Below are 21833 nucleotides of genomic sequence, written 5' to 3'. Positions count from 1 at the left end.
TGGAAGCATAATATTTGTAAAGTGTTTAACTTGCACTGCATGAAAGGTAATCTGTAAAATATTTGTCAGCGATCATCAGTGTAACCAAATAATCTTTCACATTCACACACAAATTTTCACTGTTTGTCGTGAAATGCTTGCAGTGCAGAGCAACGCTGAGGTGGGCAACAGCTTATAATACAATAAGGATTGAAATTTGATCTGCTTTATTTTAACCAGTATTGATCCATTAAAACTTTGTTTGGTCTGCATCGATACTCATCCTCGAGTTCAACTTGGGACATCCTTATTAAACCGTTATTGCTTCTTATGCCCAAAGCATTCATTTTCATTATGTGCTGCTGTTTGTTTTCATAAATCTAAAGGAAGCTCAGCTGTGCTGTGATTGTTACAGTAACATTGTTGGAGGATTCGTAAAGATGTTGTGTGACTATGTTCAGCAGGTTAACACTGTCACACAACACTTTTACACTGTCAGATAAGAACAACAGGCTTAGTTGCTACAGTTACAATTTACTGGCTTAAACCTGAAAAATGGCCTATTTGCTCTAAATGTTTAGTCATGGATGCATTAGCTAAAACTAACATGAATATTTTGATGCATTTGCACCACTGATCATTTGGAAATAGCAAATAGAACGGATGCTAGACACAAACATCAACAACACACCTAATGTTCTCGGTGGTGGCTGGCAAACAAGAGGCATTAAGTGGTGTGTCAAGTGATTTGATGCAGCTCCCAGTTCCAATTCAGGAAAGTGGTTCTCTTTGAAAACGTCTGTGCAGGAACTGACCACCAAAAATACTGTGTTTACCGCCGTCCCTAAAATGCAGGAGTGACAAGCTCGTCTTCTGTTTGCTATTCTGTGTTGACACTTCAAATCTCCTGCATGCAGTGTGGAGGAGTGGCACCGTATGCTGAATATCAAAAGACACACATCCTCTGGCACTTCCTATCTATCGGCGGCTTTGGCTCTTATTTGACACCCTCTGAAGCATCTTGGGTGCCAGTGACAAGTTTTGCCAGGGGAGCAGTGTCTTCTGCATGAGATTTTCCTTTTGGGAATAAATAAGATGCTTGATGAATTGGTTAGCAGCTGATAAAATGAGGAATGTGCTAACATGCTGTTGTGATTTTATTCCCTCACCTCCTCTGTCTGTCACTTTCCCGTCCTCTTTTTTTTTTTCTCTCCTCGTCTGTCTGACCTCAGCGGACTCTTCCGTGGGGAACTTTCTCCAGTCTGAGGCTGATGAGTCCCACAGAGAGCGACGACGGTCCCATAATGTGGGTCAGACCAGGAGAACAGATGATACCTGTAGCTGATATACCAAAGTCTCCTTTTAAAAGAAAACGGTGAGTCCAGCAGTAATCTGTATGCAGCTGTTTACCGAAATACACTCAAAAATGACACCAGCGAATATTTCCAGAGACAGATAGAATTAGCAGGGATTTTGGTCTTTGTGAATGTTGTCTGGACTGACTACAAATCTCAGTGGTGTGTTTGTATACCTTACTGAGCCAGCTTTTCTCTGTACTCTCTACGCTGCCCATGAGGACTGATTATGAAAAACAGTAGCACACTTGCCAAATTGAGGCAGCAGCCGCAGTAGCAGCGTGAAGCTTTGTTGTTGCCGAACAGCGCCGGATGAGGCAATTACCCCCTCTCTGTTTGTCCGTGTCACAGTGTCATTGTTGTTCACACGTAGGCTCGCTCTCGAACACACATGATTTCTGTGAGTCAGACCATGAGAGAGAATGTGTGCACGTTTGTGTGTGATGCGCTATGTGGCCCGCTGCTCAGATGAGATCATTGTTACATCAGACGCTACTTCACATGGCAGCCAGCCAAACATGGAACAATGCACACCGCACACATTCCTTCCTCGCTTCATTAATTTCTCTCTTATGTCTCTGGTGATTAGTCACCACATCAGTTGTTAGGTTTTTTGTTTTGTTTTTGTAATGGCTAGAATAATTATTCTTTATTCAGTAATACAGTTTTTCAAGTAATCCTGCTTCTGAAATGTGAGGATTTGGGGCTTTTACTTTTTCTGTCATTGTAAATTTGAAATCTCTGGGTTTTTGACTGTTGGTAAGGAAATTTGGTCACTTATTTTGCATTTTAGAAACCAAATGATTATTGTGTTATTTAGCCGATGTATTTGTTTTAACTGATTTTATGGGTGCAATAAGAGGAACTAATAAAAGACATATACCTTCTTTTAAATCAATTCATACTATATGTTACACATTTGTATGTGTTTTGGTGGTGTTGTTGAGGGCTGTCAAGACAGCGTTTAAAGGACATGTGTGTGATGTTGTTTGTCTGACTGTCAGAAACACTTGTGTTACAGCTGGGACTGAGCACATCTATTTTCTTAGAGATGCAGATGGACGGATAGAAAAAAGGATGCTCAAACTGTTGCCTCTTCTTTCTCTTGAGTCTGGTCTCCATCAGTTGATTGCAATTTATCATTAGAGATGATTATAGAGTGACAACATCTTTACCCCTCTTCTCCTTCACAACTCCTCTTTCTTTTCTTTTCTCCACTCTTGCCTTTTTTCCTCAGTCCTTGCCCTCTTGCTGCCTCTTAATATCTGCCCTGTCTCTCTCTCTGTTTCTCTTACAGTCTGTCTTCTGCTTCATCCTCTTGACCTCTCATGCTTTAAGTTGATTTATTGTGGAGTTACTTTGCTGTTGTTTGCAGGAACTCTGAAGATAGCACATATATTAAAAATGCCATAGCTGTGCAAGTGTTGTTGTTTATGTCTGTCAGTGTGAATAAAGAGAAAGACATAAAAACAGAAAGAAATATGGTGAAGTGTGGAGAGAAGGACATGATCCTGCTTGCAGTGAGTCCTTGGCTGCAGTTTGAACGCGTTGTTTTGAAAGAAGGAAGCCTGTTTGCATGGACAACATCTCTTCACAGCATTGCTTCTTTTTGTTTGTGGTTTCAGAGAAAAAGTCAAGCTGCTGTGCATTTTTGAGAGCTCTGAGACTCTTAGTCTGAGAATTGAGCTTGATTATAGTGGTCAGACGATGAAAATAAAACCAAAATATTTCGGCTTTTGGTGAAAGAGCGCAATGCTTCCTGGGATTTACAGTAATTGCATAGTAACAGCAGCAGCAGCAGGAGCCGTGGCCAGCACCAGTTGTGAGCAGGACAGAGACTGATTAGGGACAAAATATTCCTGTGTGAATGCAAATTGTGTGATGAATGATTGAGAGAATGGTGGGGATGTTTTTAGGGGAGTAAGAGGTAGATCTCAAACAATTCTGAAATAAAGAAAATAATTGGACTAATTGATAAGAAGACTGATTAAATGAAAGTATTGTAATGATTGGCACTCATTTGAGGTGTTTTTTTAAATAGAAAAATGACAAATTTTTGCAGTGACAGCTTTGTAAATGTGGATATTTGCAGTAGTTTTAGACCAAACATCTAAGATAGTTGCAACATGGTTAGCAAATTGTAGAGCAGTGTTTAATCCTACAAAGCAGCAAATGAGGATGCTTCAGGTTACTAGAAAATGTAAACAATCAAATAATTGATTTTCTAACAGGGTGTCCTTATTCTCCATAAAATGCTCTGTAGTGTTGCACAGTGTACTGAAACTACAGAGGTATTGTAATACCCTGCTATTAAAGACAATAGTATTAACCATTTTATTTCTACTATACTTTAAGAATGAGTGCTTCCAAAAAAGCCATATATCTAGTTTGTAGTTTTCTTTGGGGGATTATACATTTAACAGTGCTCGTCTCCCTGTGTGCAAATGTTCCACCTGTCACTATTTTAAGGTAACACTGAAGCCGCATCCTTCACTTATCTCAGCCCAAGATTATTGTGATTGGTTTAAAGAAATACAAACAAGCCAGAGCATTTTTCCCCGTCTTGGACTAATATTGTGCTGGCAAAGTGAGAACACTCATTGTGACAAAACAAGAGGCACAGCTGCAGATACAAGTCTCCTTGCCAACTCTCTGCAAATCGTCCAGAAAATAGATGCACAAAGCAAAATATGCCAATACTCCACTTACAGCTGACAGTCAGGGTGAGCCCGCGGACAACACAAAACTCTGACAAACAGTCTGTAAAAAATGTTTTACGTATGCAGACTAAGGAAGCCAACAGCATCCCACAGATTAGGTAATGCGATACAGAACATAAATGAAACGCACCTATGTCTTCAAATATTAGTCAAAAGAGGGTCTTTGATTTAAGGAAAAGCAAACCTTTTGCACCATCCAAGTTTGACGAGGCACTTGAAGGCGACGATAACACTTATCTGGCTACATCTACGTAGCTTACTCAACCATCTCTGCAAGTATACAATATACAAAGGCAGCGCTTATACAGATAACAATAACCCATGTTACCAGAAGCTGCTAAAGTCAGATGTTCACAAATGTGCAGATCAGCAACACCGGTTGTAATAATCAACTGAATTTTCCCACAGAAAGAGTGAAAGTGGGTTATTTTGTCTTATCTGTGGGGATTTAAGCTTTTATAAGCTGCAGTGTGACATGAAGGTGGAGAGGCGTGAACGTATAAAGAGCTGAGGAGTTCTTCCAGTTCTGGCTGGATCTGAAAGTGTTTGAACTCGCTACGGTGCAATAATTTCCTCCTGTTGTTTTATGGCTTCTTTTCACATCCTCTGTTCCCTGCAATGACATAAAATTTCTTGTTGAAAAAGAAAACATTTGAAGTTCCAAGCTCTGTAACATGCTATCACATTTCCCGTTGTTTTAAGTTTTTGCTGTGGCGCTGTTTCATTATCCATTTATATTCAGACTAGGGTTGTCAAGGTTAACCGGTTTTACAATAACCACGATTATGAATAGATATTCGTCACATTTTTCACAACCACGATTATCCGTAGAAAAGCCTCGCGAGAGGTGCAATGCAAGAAGCGTGAGCTGCGCTGAGTGGAGAGTGGAGAGAGAGTGGCTCCTTGGCCTGTGCGCGCGCTCCTGTCTAATCGGCATCACTGACTTCACTCACCGCTAAATTGAGGATGGCTGACGGGGGTGCTCCTCCGGACTTGCATCCTCCCAAAAAGCGACTCAAATCAGCAGTATGGGATCACTTTGGGTATCCAAAAGATGCTAAAGGTGAGGTTTTCGTGGATGGGCACCCCACGTGCAAAGCCTGTCGTCGCAAAGTTGCAGCAAAAGGTGCGAATACAACCAACATGATACAGCATCTTCGTGACAATCATCCACCGCTGTATGTCCAAGTCAAGGTAAAATCATCATTTCCCAATAAAAAAGTACAGCAAAGACCGCGTTAGTGCCAACCAGTGCAGCGCTTCTAACAACTTTTACCACAAGTTTCAAAAATAAGGGGGGGGCGGCAATGACGTAGGCCTAATACACGTGTGTAGGCAACACTACAGCAGTGATCCCCAACCACCGGTCTGCGGCCCGTACCGGGTCGCACAGAAAGAAAAAATAATTTCTGGGTTTCCGGCCCGCCGAAGTGTCCCTAATATTGTGGCCGCTGTGCGCAATGAGGTTGCCAAGATGGGAATGTCCGCCGCACGCGCGGTAACTGTCGGTTCCGAAGTCAGCGGTCCGGCGGCCGGGCCGCCCCGAGGACCCCCCGCGCCCCGAGTTTCCTCCCGGAGCCAAAACAACCGGCAGGTCGGGAGCTCCGGTTCCCTCCTGCGCTCCCGTTCCCCGCCCGTCGCAGCCGGGCTGCTTTCCTGCGTCCGCAGGCGAGGGGAAGGCGGCGGGCCGCGGCGGGTTGGGAATGGGAGCGCAGGAGGGAACCGGAGCTCCCGACCCGCCGGTTGTTTTGGCTCCGGAAGCCCGTGCCCTCCTCCGAAGATGCTGTCGGCCCGGTCCCCTCAGCAGGGAGTGTGGTCCGGGAAGCCCCGCTGCCCGCTGACAGTGGTAGTGGAGGAGACGGTAACCTCCAGGACAGGGAGGCTGTCTGTCTGCCTGGACCTCCTGTCAGACTCTAGAGTTTTCCCTGGGAAATGATCCGGGTGTTTTGATTAATTGTTGTAAAATTAGTGGTGAATTGTTTATATAAACGTTTTAGTAAAAATAAATAAGACTCCCATTTATCCTTTTTTCTGTAGTTATATTGTCTAAAATTGTGGAGGATATTTAAAGCTTAAAATGAAGTGTTTTTAGAATCTTTAAATGTATTCTTTTTATGTCTTTTTGTTTTGTTTGATTTACAAAGTAAACACTACGTTATCAACCATACATTAAATTGCAACATTCCATAATACATAAAAGTCTCAAAGAGGCACTTCACTAGAACTTACTAGAATTTACTCACTAACTTTTGTTTTAATGATGGCAGCTAAAGAAGCCTTTAAGTTCCTCAAGTTAGTGACTGTTTTGTAATGCAATTTGCACTTTTATTTACTACAAAGACGTGTTGGAACAATTTATTTTATTTTATAAGAACAGTAAATGTTAAAAAGTTTAAGTATTATTAAAGAGTTTATTTAAATACAAACACTGGGTTTTTTTCTTTCATAATGTCGATAATCGTGAATAATCGTAAAATCGCAATATTTCCTTCCACAGTAATCGTGGCTCAAAAAATTGAAATCATGACAACCCTAATTCAGACAGATCAGCACAAGGACTCTGCTATAGTTATGATTATTACTGTTCCAAAAAAAGCAGATTTGCTGTATGTCTGTGTAGATTCTCAGTCATCCCGGTCATGGTGATCTTTTCAGCTTCGTGTTTTACTGAACCTCCTGAAGCTTCTCAGACAAATTCAACATAGTTCAAACTTAGTTGCTTTGGAAACTTATGCTGAGAAACTAGCCTGGTCTGAAGCAGGTTAACTGTCAGGTTCAAGTCTGAGTTCATGTTTAAGTAGGGCTCCTGTAACACCATCTTGATGGAAAAGTGACATTTTTTACCACCGACTGTCTTGTGTGTAGTCATATTATTACTACACCTAGGAACACAGCGGAGTTATGTGACGATCGGTATCGGTTTGTTTGTCTGTTAGCAACATACTCAAAAACGCCATAACGGACTTGGATGAAATTTTCAAGGAAGGTCAGAAATGACACAAGGACCAAGTAATTAGATTTTGGCAGTGATGTAGCTTAAAGTCTGGATCCACGGATTTGTTAGAGATTTCTTTATCACGGCGTCACTGTAACTATGACAAGAAGTGAACACTACGTCAGCTGCCTGCTGATGATCACATGATTGCGATCCTACTACAAATTCACCACTGCAGAGCACACATTTTTTTAAAGATTTCATCCATTGGAAATCATACAGCGACTGAGCAGCCTTGATGTAGGGCTTTTCTTGTTTAATCAAGTGCTGATAAGATCAAAGAGTAGAGTTACATAAATACAGTAATTCACAGATAAACAAAATGCATATAGTCAAATTGTCACCAACAATGACTTTTACCTGCTTTATTTTCATGAACACATTGGACTCACGTTGTGAGTGTATTTGAGGTTTAATTGAACTCTGACTACCACACCTGGTGGGAAAACAGATCAGTGTGGCTTTAAAATGTACATTAGCAGTATTTGTCTAAGAGAAGGTGATTTCCTCTGTCTTTAAAGTCTTTTTCCTGCCTTATCCCTCGACGGCCCTCCTCTCTCCTTCTTTATCCTGTTTCCCTCCATCATCTCAGCACTCATCCTGCCATTCATCTGTTCCTCATCTCTTCTCCTCCTTTTCCCACTTTATCCGGCCACACATTCACAGGCACCATGACAGTTTGGTGCATAGACTTGCTGTACATACTAAAAGACACGGTACCAGAACAGGAGCACCTCACATATAGAGGATATTTAAAGAACTATAGCAGCTGTTAGACTTTCAAATATCATTCTAGCTGCTGCACCGTTCAGCACTCCACCCTTTAACACTCTCTCTTTTCACTGTTTCACTTACCAGCTTTCCTGGTTTTACATTTATTACTGTCAGCCTGCAGTCAGCTCAGACACACTGAGCTCCGTGTGCCTGTGTGTGTTTTCATCTCTCCCCTCCACTCTCTGTACTATTTTCCTCTGCTTCTTTCTTCCTCTTCCACCAGCTCATGCCTCTCTCCTCTTATCTCTGAATGAATGAATGCACAATTCAGTGTTCAGCACGGGTAGTCTTGCTTCTGTGCTGTGTCTGTGTGTGTGTGTGTGTGTGTCTGCGTTACGCTCTCGAAGGAATCTCTCGCAGACTCTGTGCGTGTGTGTTTATACTCTTGTTTGAATCTGACTGCAGCTCCAGTGTGAGTCACTGATCCAGTAGTGAGCTGACTGCAGTACTTCTATTGTTTGGCAGCACGGCTCATTTTTATGCTTTTACTCCTCAGCTCTTCAGTCTGTATGCATGAAGCCAAGTCTGTACGTTCTGCATGTGTTCTGGCATCGCCGTTTGTTTACTTTAGTTTTACATTCCGTGATTGCAAATGCGACTTACTGTTTCGACTTACAGCACACGAGGATGTTACTGATTTCCATTTTTTTCATTTTTGACCATGCAAAGATGGTCCATGCATTTTGCCACCAGCAAACATGGAAAATAATTTGCATCAGAAGTAAGAGCTATTGCTCTGAAGCTAGAAAAACCCTCATACATCATTTTTATATGCAGGATGATGAACGTGGCTTCACAGCATGCAGTAAAAAATCTCGCTCAGTGGATGCTTTAACACTCACTGAATACACCACAGGAATGTTTATTAATGTCTACTATATCACAGCCCTTTTTGTTATGGACTATCAGTTAATTTGTAAATCATCTCTTGGTTTCATAATGTGAGCTGAAGAAAAATTAACTGTATTTTTTTTCTGGATTCATGGTTACTGGTGACTGAGCTTTCATTTGTAATTATTTGAAACAGAGAAATGTGTTTTCATATTTATTTTTTTTTTTCATTTGTGCATGAGAAAAGACTTCAAATTCATCAAACGCAAAGTAATTGATAATCAAGCTAGTAAATCAATTAATCTTTCAGAAGTGTTGCAATGCTCACTAGCGCTTAGTTAATTGCTTATTTAATTATATCGTTCCGCAAAAAATAATCAGCAGTGGTTTTGTTAATTAATTCATGAAAAATAATTAAAAACACCAAAAATGTGAATATTTGCTGATTTTCTTAGTGTTCTGTGATGTTGAGGTAAATATGTTTAGAGTTCAGGTTGTCAGGAACAAACAAACAATATTTACTAAACATGTAAATATTGTTAAAATTATGACGACCATTTTTTGCTGTTTTCTGACATTTTTAGGGACTATACCACAAATCAAGATACGACTCAGGAGATAAATCAATAATAATGTTAATTGCCAGTTGTAACTTCACTGAAAATGCTTTAACAAACCATAAATACTACGTACGGATGTTTCAGAACATCCATAGTGATGCTTGTTTCCCTCCTCTGCACCAAAACCCCTCTAACTTCCTCTTTGCTCCTCATGTCACACTGTAGGATCTGGATTTCATCAACAGGAAAGTCAGCCCAGATAACAACAAAACCAGCAGATGAAGCCAGTTTTGTGCTTTTACATAGTAAACAGGAAACAAAGAGACAGCGAGAGCGAGCATCCCGCTCACCTTTAGTCATTTTCTGCTTTATTTAGACAGCAGGGAAGCAGACAGAGGAGCAGAATCAACTGTGTGGGCACTTGTGTGGGTTTTTTTCTTCTGCTTTTCCACTTTGTTGTTTCTCTGAAGGACTGATCTTTCCTTTGCTCTCTTAGCTCCACCAATGAGGTGAAGAACCTGCTGCAGTCGCTGCCCCGGACCAGCGAGCCCAGAGAGATGCTGTTCGAGGATCGGACTCGGGCCCACGCTGACCACATCGGACAGGGTTTCGAGCGTCAGACCACAGCGGCCGTAGGGGTGCTGAAGGCTGTGTGCTCTGTGGAAAGGTAGGCAGCGGGGCAACACGCCATCCTCACACACACTCAGGCACAAACACACACTGTAAATGTCAGACAGTTTGGTACATCGCTGTTTGTCTAGAAGCGGCACACGCTCAGTATTTACACAGCTTACTCGCTGACAGATATCATATAATCCTTCTCTCTTTCCTCCTCCCCTCCCTCCCCTGTTCGCAGCTCGGAGCCGCCTCGTGTTACCAAAGATGTTATATGTTTTCATGCTGGTGATTTCCCCTATGTAGTTCAGAGGCTGCAGTTGGACCTATATGAACCCCCACTGTCTCAGGTCTTACATCACACACACACAGATAACATGACAACAGTCACTGTTCATTCATTACATTAACATCAGTGAAGTCACCTTTGTAATATCTCAAACTAGATACAGAATCACACCCACAGTGCAGCATTAATCTAACTTAACCAGCCCATCTGATGTTGGATGCTGCCACCTGGTGGAGCCCATGTGACTACAGCAAGTTAGAGCAGAAAAAGAAAGTGTTCACCAGGTTAATTCACCCAGTATCAATACTGCTTTCTAGAGAATCCTGGTTACATAGATTATTAAGAATCAGCAAGATGATATAAACTTAACAAATAGTCAATACAGTGTTGATTTCGGTTTCTATCTAAAAGCCAGTAATGTAGACTAGTTTGTAACCATGTAGTCCCTTTATTTAATTCCAGACAAAACCACCCTAATATTGAAAGCTGCTTTTGAATGCAGAACATTTGGCTACAGGGTTTTCTTGTGGGTTCCATTCTGTCAAAATAAACAGTAGAAGCACATATGTTTGATTGTTTTCTAATTGTTTTCCCTGTATAACCTTCAGTGTTCATTGTAGATTAACACTGTTAATGAGAACAAAATGAAGTGCAGAACTGAACAAATCTGAAGTAACCCCCTGAACTCCATGTAGCAATTTTTGCCCCTGCCACATTTTTGCTCGATGTTGGCTCATTTTTCACTGCAGTATAAAATTCTGCACCTTTATGGAAAAACCTCAATCTTGGCTATAAGTAGAGAGAACTCAAAAATTTCTTTTGCACAGCTGAACAAAGTTAGAATGACATATACTATTAAAAAGAGAAACTAAATGTCAGGATTTTCATTATTTATTTAACATGAAATTGAAAAAATCTAGAATCCTCAAATACAGTATTTTTCCAATTGCCCCCAGGTGTTACCAATAAAAAAACACACATACTGTAGATATTTTACCATTTCCATTTTTATTTTATTTGTCTCCTGTCTGCTCTGCGTAAACACAGCCTGCAGTTCAGCTTAAAGTTTACTGAATTTTTGTCACGTGACTGTTGGTCATAGCTGAGTCACTTGTGACTTTCGCAGTTGCAGCAAATAATCTTTTCATATTATTTTACAGAATGTGGTTAGAACAAAGGCTTTGTTTTGACAGTTTTTTAAATAAGACATGTAGAACAAGAAAAGCACTAAGAGAGCGCAGTACTCCGCCAAGGTTGTTCATTCCTCAAATTGTGTATTCAGAAATCACGGCAACATAGAATCTGACCATTTAATATAGATCTACCCACAAACTAAATAAATGAATAAAAAATTACCTTGTGGTGAGCATAAGTGTGTGTTATGCATGCGTACGCTATGTATGGATACCGAATTGCGTGGCGGCGTGAATTGATGCAGGCAGCTGATGTAGTGTTCACTTGTCATAATGACAGCATGCCGCTACCTCGTAATGATACAGAAATCTTTAACATATCGATATATCCAGACTACAAGCCTCATCACTGCCAAAATCTAATCAGTTGGTCCTTGTGTCATTTCTGACCTTCCCTGAAAATTTCATCCAAATCCGTTAGTCCATTTTTGAGTAATGTTGCTAACAGACAGACAGACAGATTCATAGAAGGAAAATGTACACCGATCGTCACATAACTCCGTGGCGTTCCTTGGCAGAGTAAAAAAGTGTTTTCCATTCAATTTTAAGCTAAGATTTGGTTAAGTATTCTGACAAAACAGTCAGATTCAAACAGGGTTTAACAGTTTCCACTCTCTACTATGGCTTAATATTGCTGTGTTTTTTTCCCTCCGAAAAGATAAAATGCTTTTCAAACCCACTGATGAGGTTTTGGGGTTCAGCAAGTTAAGATAATGAGCCACAAAGCAGCTGTACCTGTTCTGGAAGGGATCAAAAAGAACAACAGATTACAGACTTTACTTTACAATGTTGCTTCTTTAGCAGTCTTTTTTTAAAAAATATCATAATAGCCTCGTGTTACTTGCATGTTGAAGGAATATTTTCTTTTAGGTAAGGATTTAGTGTGTTCTGTTTTCTCATGGGGATATTATAGCAGATTTTAATATAGATGTCACTGTCCAAAGATGTTTTATGTTGCACCTCTTCATTGCAGCTGTCTAAATCCTCTCGTCCTCTGTCCTCACAGTGTGTGCAGTGGGTGGACGATGCCAAACTGAACCAGCTGCGGCGGGAAGGCATCCGCTACGCTCGCATCCGCCTGTGCCACGATGACATCTACTTCATCCCCCGCAATGTGGTCCACCAGTTCAAGACCGTGTCGGCTGTCTGCAGCTTGGCGTGGCATGTCCGCCTCCAGCAGTACCACCAAGGAGAGGGAGATCAGGAGGAGGAAGACGTGAAGGAAGAGGAGGAGGAGTTAAAGGAGAAAGAGACCGAAACAGTGGTTGTGGAGAAAAAGGAGGAAGAAACAGAAAAGAAGAGGGAGAAAGGAGTGAAGGAGAGGATAAAGGAGGAGGACGAGGAGGTGGATGTGGCAGAAAACAGGACGTTACTACCTGCCAGAAAGGAGAAATATGATGATAAATCTCCACCTATGTCGTCTCAGCCTGCTCTCTCAGTGGACTCAAACGTTAGCAGCACTAGAAGCAAAGAGGAGGCGACCGAGAGGGTTAAAGAAGGTGGAAGAGTCAAACGGCAGGATTCACCTCCTGCAAAGGTGAAGGTAGAATGTCCAGCTGGTCCTCCCTGCAAGAACAACTCACCTCTCCCTCTGTATCCTCCTGCCCCTCGTCATCAGGACACAAAACCCAAAGCATCATCGAAATCTCACCATCACCACCATCATCATCACTCAGACAGCAGAACAATGTCTTCCAGTTCAAGTTCCTTGTCTTCAGCTTCTCATTCGGCCTCCAAATCATCCCGTTCTCCACCTTTTTCTAAGTCTTCCAACTCTTTGTCTCCAGGATCTTCTGTCACGTCTTTGCACTCTTCTTTTTCAGCCTCCCATCCATCTTCTACCTCTTCTCCTTCTGCTGTCTTGTCAACATCCTCCTCTGTGGCCTCTTCGTCCCCGACTCGACCCAAACCTGCAGCCAACTCTAATCTCACCACGTGTCCTTCTTCCAGCGTTTCATCATCTTCCTCTCAGTCAGATCAACCCAACAAGGAAAAAGACCATCTAAAGCCACATGTTCTTTCAGACACATGGACGCAGGCGTCACCTGCTGTGGATGTACAGACTCACACCTACCAAGCTGACACACGAACACACACAGCAGTCGACACACGGACGCTGCCGGAGACGCGAACACAAACACTCCCAGAGAAATGGACTCACAGTTCGGACTTGGACTCCAGGTCGTCTGTGGATTTGCAGATGCATCTGCCGCAGGACAGGCAAGGAATTTACATGCAGCAATACACCCCCCAGCACCTCCCCCCTCCTCACCTCCCTCAGATGCTTCCTCCCTCCTTCTCCCCCCTCCTGCCACACTCCCATCTCCCCCACAGACCTCCAGTCCTCCCCCCAAGTCCCCTCTCCAATCCTCCCCTCCCTACGCAACCTCTGCACTCGGTCCACATGAGCCAGCTCCACCTGCCTCCCCCCCACCAGCCCAACATCACCACACAGCCGTACTTCCAGCCTCCCCCTAACACTCCCCTCACCAGCGCCCAGTCTCTCCCACCTCACCTTCCTCACCCGCACCAGTTTGCCAGAACCTTCTTCCCTCCTCAGCACCCGGGCTTCACCTCTCACCATTTTCTTCCCCCTCAGTCGTACCTCCCCCAGCCACCCGGTTCTTACCCCTTGCAGCCACCGTACCAAACCTCAGCACCGGTGCAGGTTCAGCTCCCGATGCCACAGACTTACCCTCACCCACCGCCTCCTCCGACCTCCTCACCGCCTCCCCCTCCACCTCCTCTTCCACCACCTCTTCCCCCTCAGCCTTCCCCCTCTGTCCTCTCCCACCCCCCACAGCATGAAGAGGAGCAGATTTTATAGTAGTTTTTGTACATAATGATGCTGTTTTTAAAGGACTGTATATGTACAAGGTTATATTTTGGTTGTGTTGTTGTAAAACAGTGTAAAAAGGAAAGACAGTGGAGCATGTCGGTATGGACACAATATCGTAGTTTATCAAGTAGAGCTGGACTTAACATTTCCCAGACCGTTGGACTGAACTGGCTTAGACCATACTGATGCATCGACGGTGCACAAGTTCAATAATACTGAGAGTTTATTTCATTTCCAGGTTGTTTTGGACTGAAGGGTGCACCAGTTTTAACTCTGAAGAAGAGATTATTCAGGCTCATGGTTCGAGTAAGCTCCCTAGTCTGCCAAACTGCTGTCTGGTCCTGTTTTTTTTTTTTTTTAACTGAGCATAACCTGTTTGAACATCAGATTGCCTTTGAGCCATCACATGTAGGAAGAATATAGGAAAATCTCTGCAGACTTGTGTCAGATATTTATATATGAAAAGGTCGTGAAGTTGGCCTTTTTGTGAAACTTGCAGCTAATGCTTCCATTTTTGTGGCTTTTTTCTAGTATGTTCTTTGTGCCCAAGACTGTTTCTGGAATAATGATGGGTCACACAGTGATATTACACGGCACAGTGCTGTACTGATGTAATATTACTACATGTCCTGGACTGTACTGTATTGATACATCTTGGTCAATACAGTAAATCACAGTACATTTCCTGAATATTGTATTTTGAGCAATAATGCTCCGCAATAATCTGCTGAATATCAAACTGCGTTTCCTCATTATTGATATGGTGGCAGCAAGTAGCAGTGTTTTTATTCAAATTGGTACAAAACATTAATGAAGTGCATAATTAACAGGTGATTTTTCTAATCGGTTCTATTGTTATATTGCCGAACAAGAATGTTATTGCAGATTTCCAGTGCCACTTAAAACAAAAAAACCCATGTTAATTTTAAATCGGTACATTAAGCTACAGCACACAGCAGCACTGCATTCAATCAGGCTATTAGAAGAGTCACAGCTTAAAGTATTACAGCATCTTGAACCTTTTCCCTTCAGCACCAGTGGCAGAGCTCTTAGTGTAATTTTGCTGTTTTTTTGGTGTCTATTGGATGTTTAACAGGGTTTCCTAATTTTGGAAGCTCAATGCTTGCTGGCCAGCCAAGGAAGAATTCGACCCAGGCAAGGCTGTTACACCAACAGGCCTCCAGAGTCTCAGGAAAACACATTCAGGACACATCCAGAAACATATTGGTCCCAAATAAATCCTCAATCTTGATAATCCAAGGATGTAACCAAACTCTACAAAGTGTTGGGTAGTTGTTGCAGTGAAATGCTAACCAGTCTGCAACATGATGTTAATGAATATGCAGCTACATGAAGAGCTCACCAACTTGGCATCATCTGGATAAGAATAACAGAATTCAAAGAGCAATATCATACAGATACAGTAGGTCAAGACTTCCCAAATGTGACTCCTCACAGCATTTTTAATGCATATACATATATACACACACACACACACACACACACACACACACACACACACACACACACACACACACACACACACACACATCAACTGTTGTGGAAATGCAGCTGATTATTGAAGGAACTTTGGGTTCATAAAGCCCTGATTATGTCAGACTATCAACGGGGCAGTTTCAGGTTCTTCCAGGACTGTAACTTTGAATGCATTCAGGCCTCAGTCGCTCTATTATTGTTTTTATTATTATTATTATTATTATTATTCTTTATTGAAACATGCTCTAAGATGCTTAGAAAACAGATGGTACACTGTTGAGAGCTCATTCCCAAAGCACTATTTATCTCTTTACCTGAAGTCCAGTCTCTCTACAGTGTGGAGCATCCTGTCTGTTCAATGTTTTATTTATCACCCAGGGACTGACGTGACCTCCTGTGTTTAAAAAGTACAATAAATTATTGAAAGTCTGTTTTGGCAGCAACTATGAAGAGAATATGTTTCTCCAAATATCTGGTTTTAGAGTCGATCTCTTCTGTCTCAGTGCATGTCCCACAGCTGTGGAACTTTTAGTCATTGGTGTCTTGATTTTACTATCAATATTGGAGTACAGCCCACTTGCTAATGTAGCCCACGACATTTCCCCAGTGCCTGTCCTTAACTGTGAACGAAATGGTCCAGAGACACACGGCGAAGGAGTTCTGTCCTCTCATAGGAGTCTCGGTTCTCACTGGAAAATGAGAGCAAAGCCTTAAATTGGTCTCTAAAGCCGCTGAAAATGCTACAAATATCTGCGGTCTGACTACAGATGGCTCAGTGGAATGATATCCTGAAAGCAGGGGTTGTACTTTTCCCGATTAGTCTCACCACAAGCCTGAAAAATCTTGGAAAACGGAAGATAACGCCTTAGCTTTTCTTGGTAAGTTTGCCTCAAAAGGCTTCATTTTGGGAGACAGAACTCTTCACTGTGTGGCTCTGGGGAGAACGAGGTGGTAATTAAGCACTTGATACCGGTTGTAAGGCGCTCTGCAGCTCTTTTTATGCTTTTGGGTTTTAGATGTTACAGAAACATGACAGGAACTTATATATTTTTTTGTACAAATGTGACAAAAATTATGGTTGAAAACAGAAGTCTTCAGGGGCTAGCCGTGTTTTCACAGAGTTTATTTATCTCATTTTGTTCCATTATTTTTAACTGTCAACACTGTAGTGTACATAAGAAGTTTTGTAAAGAGGAAAAAAAACTTGTAGTGTGGTTTCTACTTTAAATATGAGCCTAGCTAATAAAAGGTTCAATGGATGAAAAGCCTGGAGTCAGAACTGATTCTTATTGGTGCTGTGGTTAAAAATGCACAAATGTCTTAATCATTTAAGTATATTGGAAAGAGGTTTAGATGCCAACATGAGAAAAAATGTTCAGAAAAGTGGGGATGTAAGTCCAACACCTGACTTTGAATAAACCCATCAGTCGGGGGTAAAGTGAGTTCATAAAGATTGATTCAAGGTAACTCAATCACGCTAATTCAGTACAGGTTCAATCTGGGATAATTGCAGACTGAGCAGTCGAACATGGATCAAATTGATCGACTTTGACAAACAGAGTAGTTTGCTATTAGGAACATATGAAGAATTCAAACATCTAATAACCAGAAAAGGTCAAACAGCTGCCAGGAGCATCGTCACAGGCTGCAAGAACTTACTGGTCGATTGAATATATATTTATTGCCTATTGAAGAAGAAATGTCCTGTGTAGATTCTATGACGGCTGTTTTATTCTGCACTTCATCAATGAAAAGAAAAGCTATGACTGACCAAGACCGACATGTGAGTTTAGATCCTTACGTCTAGACCTAAAAACATTTGCCATCTTTAACCTCTTTTAGGTCTACTTTGATGACATTGTTTTAAATGTAATACGATTTTAAATGTGGTTTCCTTTAGGGGAAATAAAGGGAAGTAGATATACACTACTGTTCAAAAGTTTGGGGTCACTTAGAAATGACCTTATTTTTGAATGAAAATCTTTTTTTTCAATGAAGATGACATTAAATGAATCAGAAATCCAGTCTAGACAATGTTAATGTGGTAAATGACTATTCTAGCTGGAAACTGCAGATTTTTAATGGAATATCTACATAGGGTTACAGAGGAACATTTCCAGCAACCATCACTGCTGTGTTCTAATGCTACATTGTGTTAGCTAATGGTGTTGAAAGGCTAATTGATGATTAGAAAACCCTTGTGCAATTATGTTAGCACATGAATAAAAGTGAGTTTTCATGGAAAACATGAAATTGCCTGGGTGACCCCAAACTCTTGAACGAGTGTATTTAATATATTTGTTTTCAATATAGCCTAACTTTTTGCAGTTGTACTTTTAACGAATTCTATTGGAGGAATTTTGTTTGAGGCTTATTTTATGTGGTGCAAGCCTAAATGGTGACTATCACATACTTCTAATCATTTATCATTTTGTATTTTGTTTCAGTTATTATTTATTAGGTTGGTTTTTGGACTGGTGCAGGTTAACAAAGTCAAACAAGAAAAGCTCTCAGAGAGCACAGTACTCCACCAAGGCTGCTCTGTCGTATCATTTCTGACGGATGAAATCTTTAATAAAAAATGACCTTTCGCTGAGCACAGACGTATGTTATGCATGTGTACGTTATGTACGGATACCGAATCACGTGACCTAAATATGTACCGGGTGGCGGGAATTGATGGGATTCAGAAACACTTCCACAATTTAATCAGTTGTTCCTTGTATCATTTCCGACAGATAAGTCCTGATAGGTCCACAGTGGTGGATTTGTAGTAGGATCACAACCGTGATCGTCAGCAGGCAGTTGACGTAGCTTAATTGTTGTCATGGTTACAGTGCCGTTATCTGGCAATGATACAGAAATCTTTAACAAATCCATGGATCCAGACTTTAACCCTTTTAGCATAATAATACTCATTTCCTCATTTCCACTTATTTCCTCATTTCCACTTATTTCCTCATTTCCACTCATTTCCTCCCTCTCCCCACACGGCACTCAGTCATTACCGTAATGCATGTAATAGCACCAGAAAGCGAGGTTTCACAGCTTTCAGGGGCCGTTTGAATGATTGAAATTGCACAAGTAGCGAGGAGTTACAGTAATTTGAAATACACATGCGCCGCGGTGTCACCGGTGATCCCTGTGGTTTTGAAAGGGTTAAGCCACATTGCTGCTAATTACTTGGTACTTGTGCCATTTCTGACCTTCCCTGAAAATTTCATCCAAATCTATGAGTCCGTTTTTGAGTAATGTCGCTAACAGACAAACAAACAGATGGACAAACGTACGCCGGTCGTCACAAACGCTTGAACTGTGTTGAATTTGAGAAGCTTCAGGAGGTTCAGTAAAACACAAAGCTCACAGAATGACCAAGACCGGGATGGCTGAGAATCTACACGGACATATAGCAAGTTTCCCTTTTTGGAACTGAAATAACCTGAAATTAAGCCAGATGAACTGAAATGAGCCTGACTTATTTGGTCAGTTTGCTTTATAGAGACGTTCTTTTACAGCTTTTCCTCTGATCAACAGTTGGTGGCACCAGCGAAGAGAACTACAAGCAGGTAAACATGAATGTAAACCTAGATTGGAAATTCTTTAGAAATAGACTTTTCAAGTGTTTAAGAGGAAGCAAATACTCTCATTATAGCTGTTAAAACTTAAGGAAATCTGAGTGTAACCAACGCTTTTTTTTAGTTTCTAGAAAACTCCACAGAGTACCTATAAACCTGCAGTATCTGAATTTATTTATTCATTTGGTCACTTGGGGAGGGGAGTGAAAACAAACACAGCACTGACATTTGACTTTTTAAGAGGATATGCTGAAAATGTTAGCAAACAGTGGGACTCCAGGAGTTTTTTTTGACAGCCTGCTGTGGCCAGTGAACCAAAAACTGTGAAATCCGGGCCAGAAAATCAAAACATTGAGCTGAAAGATGCTTGAACTCTAAAACTGAAGTGTCTGGTGATTATTCTCTGTAGATTCTTTCACCACGACTGATTTTTTTCCACATACAAGCAGCAGTGTGATCCATAATTAAGATAAAATATTGATTATTGCTGCTTTAATATGTTAAATTATTCGCCTGTAACCTTACAAGGACATTAAAACTGTAGCTCTGTGTTTGTAAGTGTGGCTGGTTGAACGAAAGATGCCTGTGTGACTTTTTAGGGCACCTAAACACCTTTTTTGTTGTTGTTTATGTGTAAAAATCTCCCTGCACCTCTGCCATCTGTATACCTGCCTGTGTTTTCTGTATTGCTGTTATGCAAGCCGCCCCCTCACTGCAGTCTGCAGCAATGAGCTCAGCAGTTTTAACAGGCCACATCTGAGCAGACACCACAATGCAGCAGCCCCATGATTCAGGGCTGGTGTGTGTCAGGTCAAATACAGCTCAAAAACAGCCCCCTTCCCTCTATTTTCATCCCTTTGTGCCAGAGGAGCTCAGCTGACCTTTACCAGTGTGAGTGGGAGTGAGGCAGGAAGCTGGAGAGCAGACAAAGAAATGATTTTTGGAGGGAACATTGGAAAATCCTCACTGGATGACTGGACGCAGTCTTTGAGTGTGCATCACTCACTGCTTCACAAATCCCAAGCAATTGTATACAAGTATCAAATGTGCACTGTTGGAAAATGGCCCCATGTGACAGACAGTGTTCTATATTAGTTGTTTAGATTATTAAAACAGACGCATCATTGGTTTGCCCTCATTTTGGAACAAGTTTTATGACTTAATATACAGTTAGTTTGGTCTGTGGCTCATTGCCCCCTTAAAAAGGTCACAAAATATGAGAGGTTTTGTGTTGATTAATGGGCTACCAAAGAAGAATAACTAACTCCCTTTCACACAAATCTATATTTATGTTTTCTGTATTCACATTCAGAATCATTTTTCATCTTCAAGATGCAAACAGTTATTAAATGGAGTCATCTGACCAGAGTGGAAATCCCTCTTTCGATCACAGATAAAAAGATACAACAGCACTTTCCAATTCCATCCACAAATTCTCAAATTCAAGAAAGCTCTGACTGGGTCACTCCAGAACATTCACCATGTTGTCTTCAAACCATTTATGTATAACTTTGGCTGAATTTTTTTCAAGTCATTGCTGGAAAACAAATCTTCTCCCAAGTCACAGTTCTCTGCATCAAGATGTTTTACAGGACTTTACCCTCTCCCTTTACAGGACTTCCAGAGCTAAAGCTACACAGAAATGGTTTGGTAGTACAATATTTTTCAAATAATGCTCTCGATGGTATGGTGCCACAGTGTGTTTCAGCACTACTTTTATGCTGACAGAGGAGGTTGTAAGTAATCGAGAAAAGTTGGGACACCTGTAGGATTTGGTAGCACCAACTTTCAAGGCTTGATCAACCTCCATTGCTGCAGAACAGCTTTAAGTTGTTAACCCATTTCTTGGTCCCTGAAAATATAATTCTGAAACTTACATTTTCTTTCAGTTTTGGGGAACCTTATCTTTTTTTAAAACCTCTGGCAGTTCACCACTTACCTTTGTACCATTTCAAGCTATTCATTGGACTTGAGGTACTTAAAGTTCAATGAAAAACTGGAAAAATTGGGGCATTCTAAAACTTTTGACCAGTAGTGTACATACAAGGTTTACTGAAGAATATAGTTGTGTCAGGTGTGTAAATAATAATCTGGTCAAAGGATAGTATGGACATTTTGCAGCATGACTTATCCCTCTCACATCCACCCTGTTTAATCTGTTTCCGCACATACAGTAGCTCTTTCTGATGAACTGACTTGATTTTACAGGCCCTTGAAGTCTCCAGTGAGCTATTTTTCTCCCTGGTTTCAGTTCCTGTCGTGCAGTTTTCCTGCTGTTTGCAGTGTCAGGACTGAAAACACAGCTGCACATCTGAGCACTAAAACTCTGCAGAATCCTAAATTATTACACAATTTATATATAATAGCATGATAGACTTACGAGTGCATGTCAGAGGAAGCCGACTGTTATTTGGCTGTTGGGTTTTTGGCTGTTTTTCAGGCCAGTTCAGGTCACGTCTCAGCAGGATCTTCCCAAATCACAACACTTTGTTTCACACAGTCTGTGATCCTTGACTTTGGAAACACATGAATGTGAATTTGTGTTCTTAGTACCGCTGCTAAAATGACTGTTTTAGCATCTTTATGAAAACTAGAGACAAATGCTCCACAG

General features: G+C 41.3%; 1 protein-coding gene across 1 annotated transcript in view; it reads left to right on the top strand.

The window, feature by feature from the left end:
* The window catches only part of LOC111565837 (lysine-specific demethylase RSBN1L-like), a 43473-nt gene extending 26561 nt beyond the window's left edge, over nucleotides 1-16912 (top strand). The window contains exons 6-9 of the mRNA XM_023266110.3: nucleotides 1212-1354; nucleotides 9711-9881; nucleotides 10071-10179; nucleotides 12318-16912. Coding sequence (XP_023121878.2) covers nucleotides 1212-1354; nucleotides 9711-9881; nucleotides 10071-10179; nucleotides 12318-14138 — 2244 coding nt within the window. The 3' untranslated portion in view covers nucleotides 14139-16912. The remainder of the gene's footprint in view (nucleotides 1-1211; nucleotides 1355-9710; nucleotides 9882-10070; nucleotides 10180-12317) is intronic.
* Nucleotides 16913-21833: the final 4921 nt, after the last annotated feature.

This window comes from Amphiprion ocellaris, chromosome 21 (assembly GCF_022539595.1).
Source record: "Amphiprion ocellaris isolate individual 3 ecotype Okinawa chromosome 21, ASM2253959v1, whole genome shotgun sequence".
Taxonomy (NCBI): domain Eukaryota; kingdom Metazoa; phylum Chordata; class Actinopteri; family Pomacentridae; genus Amphiprion; species Amphiprion ocellaris.
This window is presented reverse-complemented; position numbering and strand designations above follow the sequence as displayed.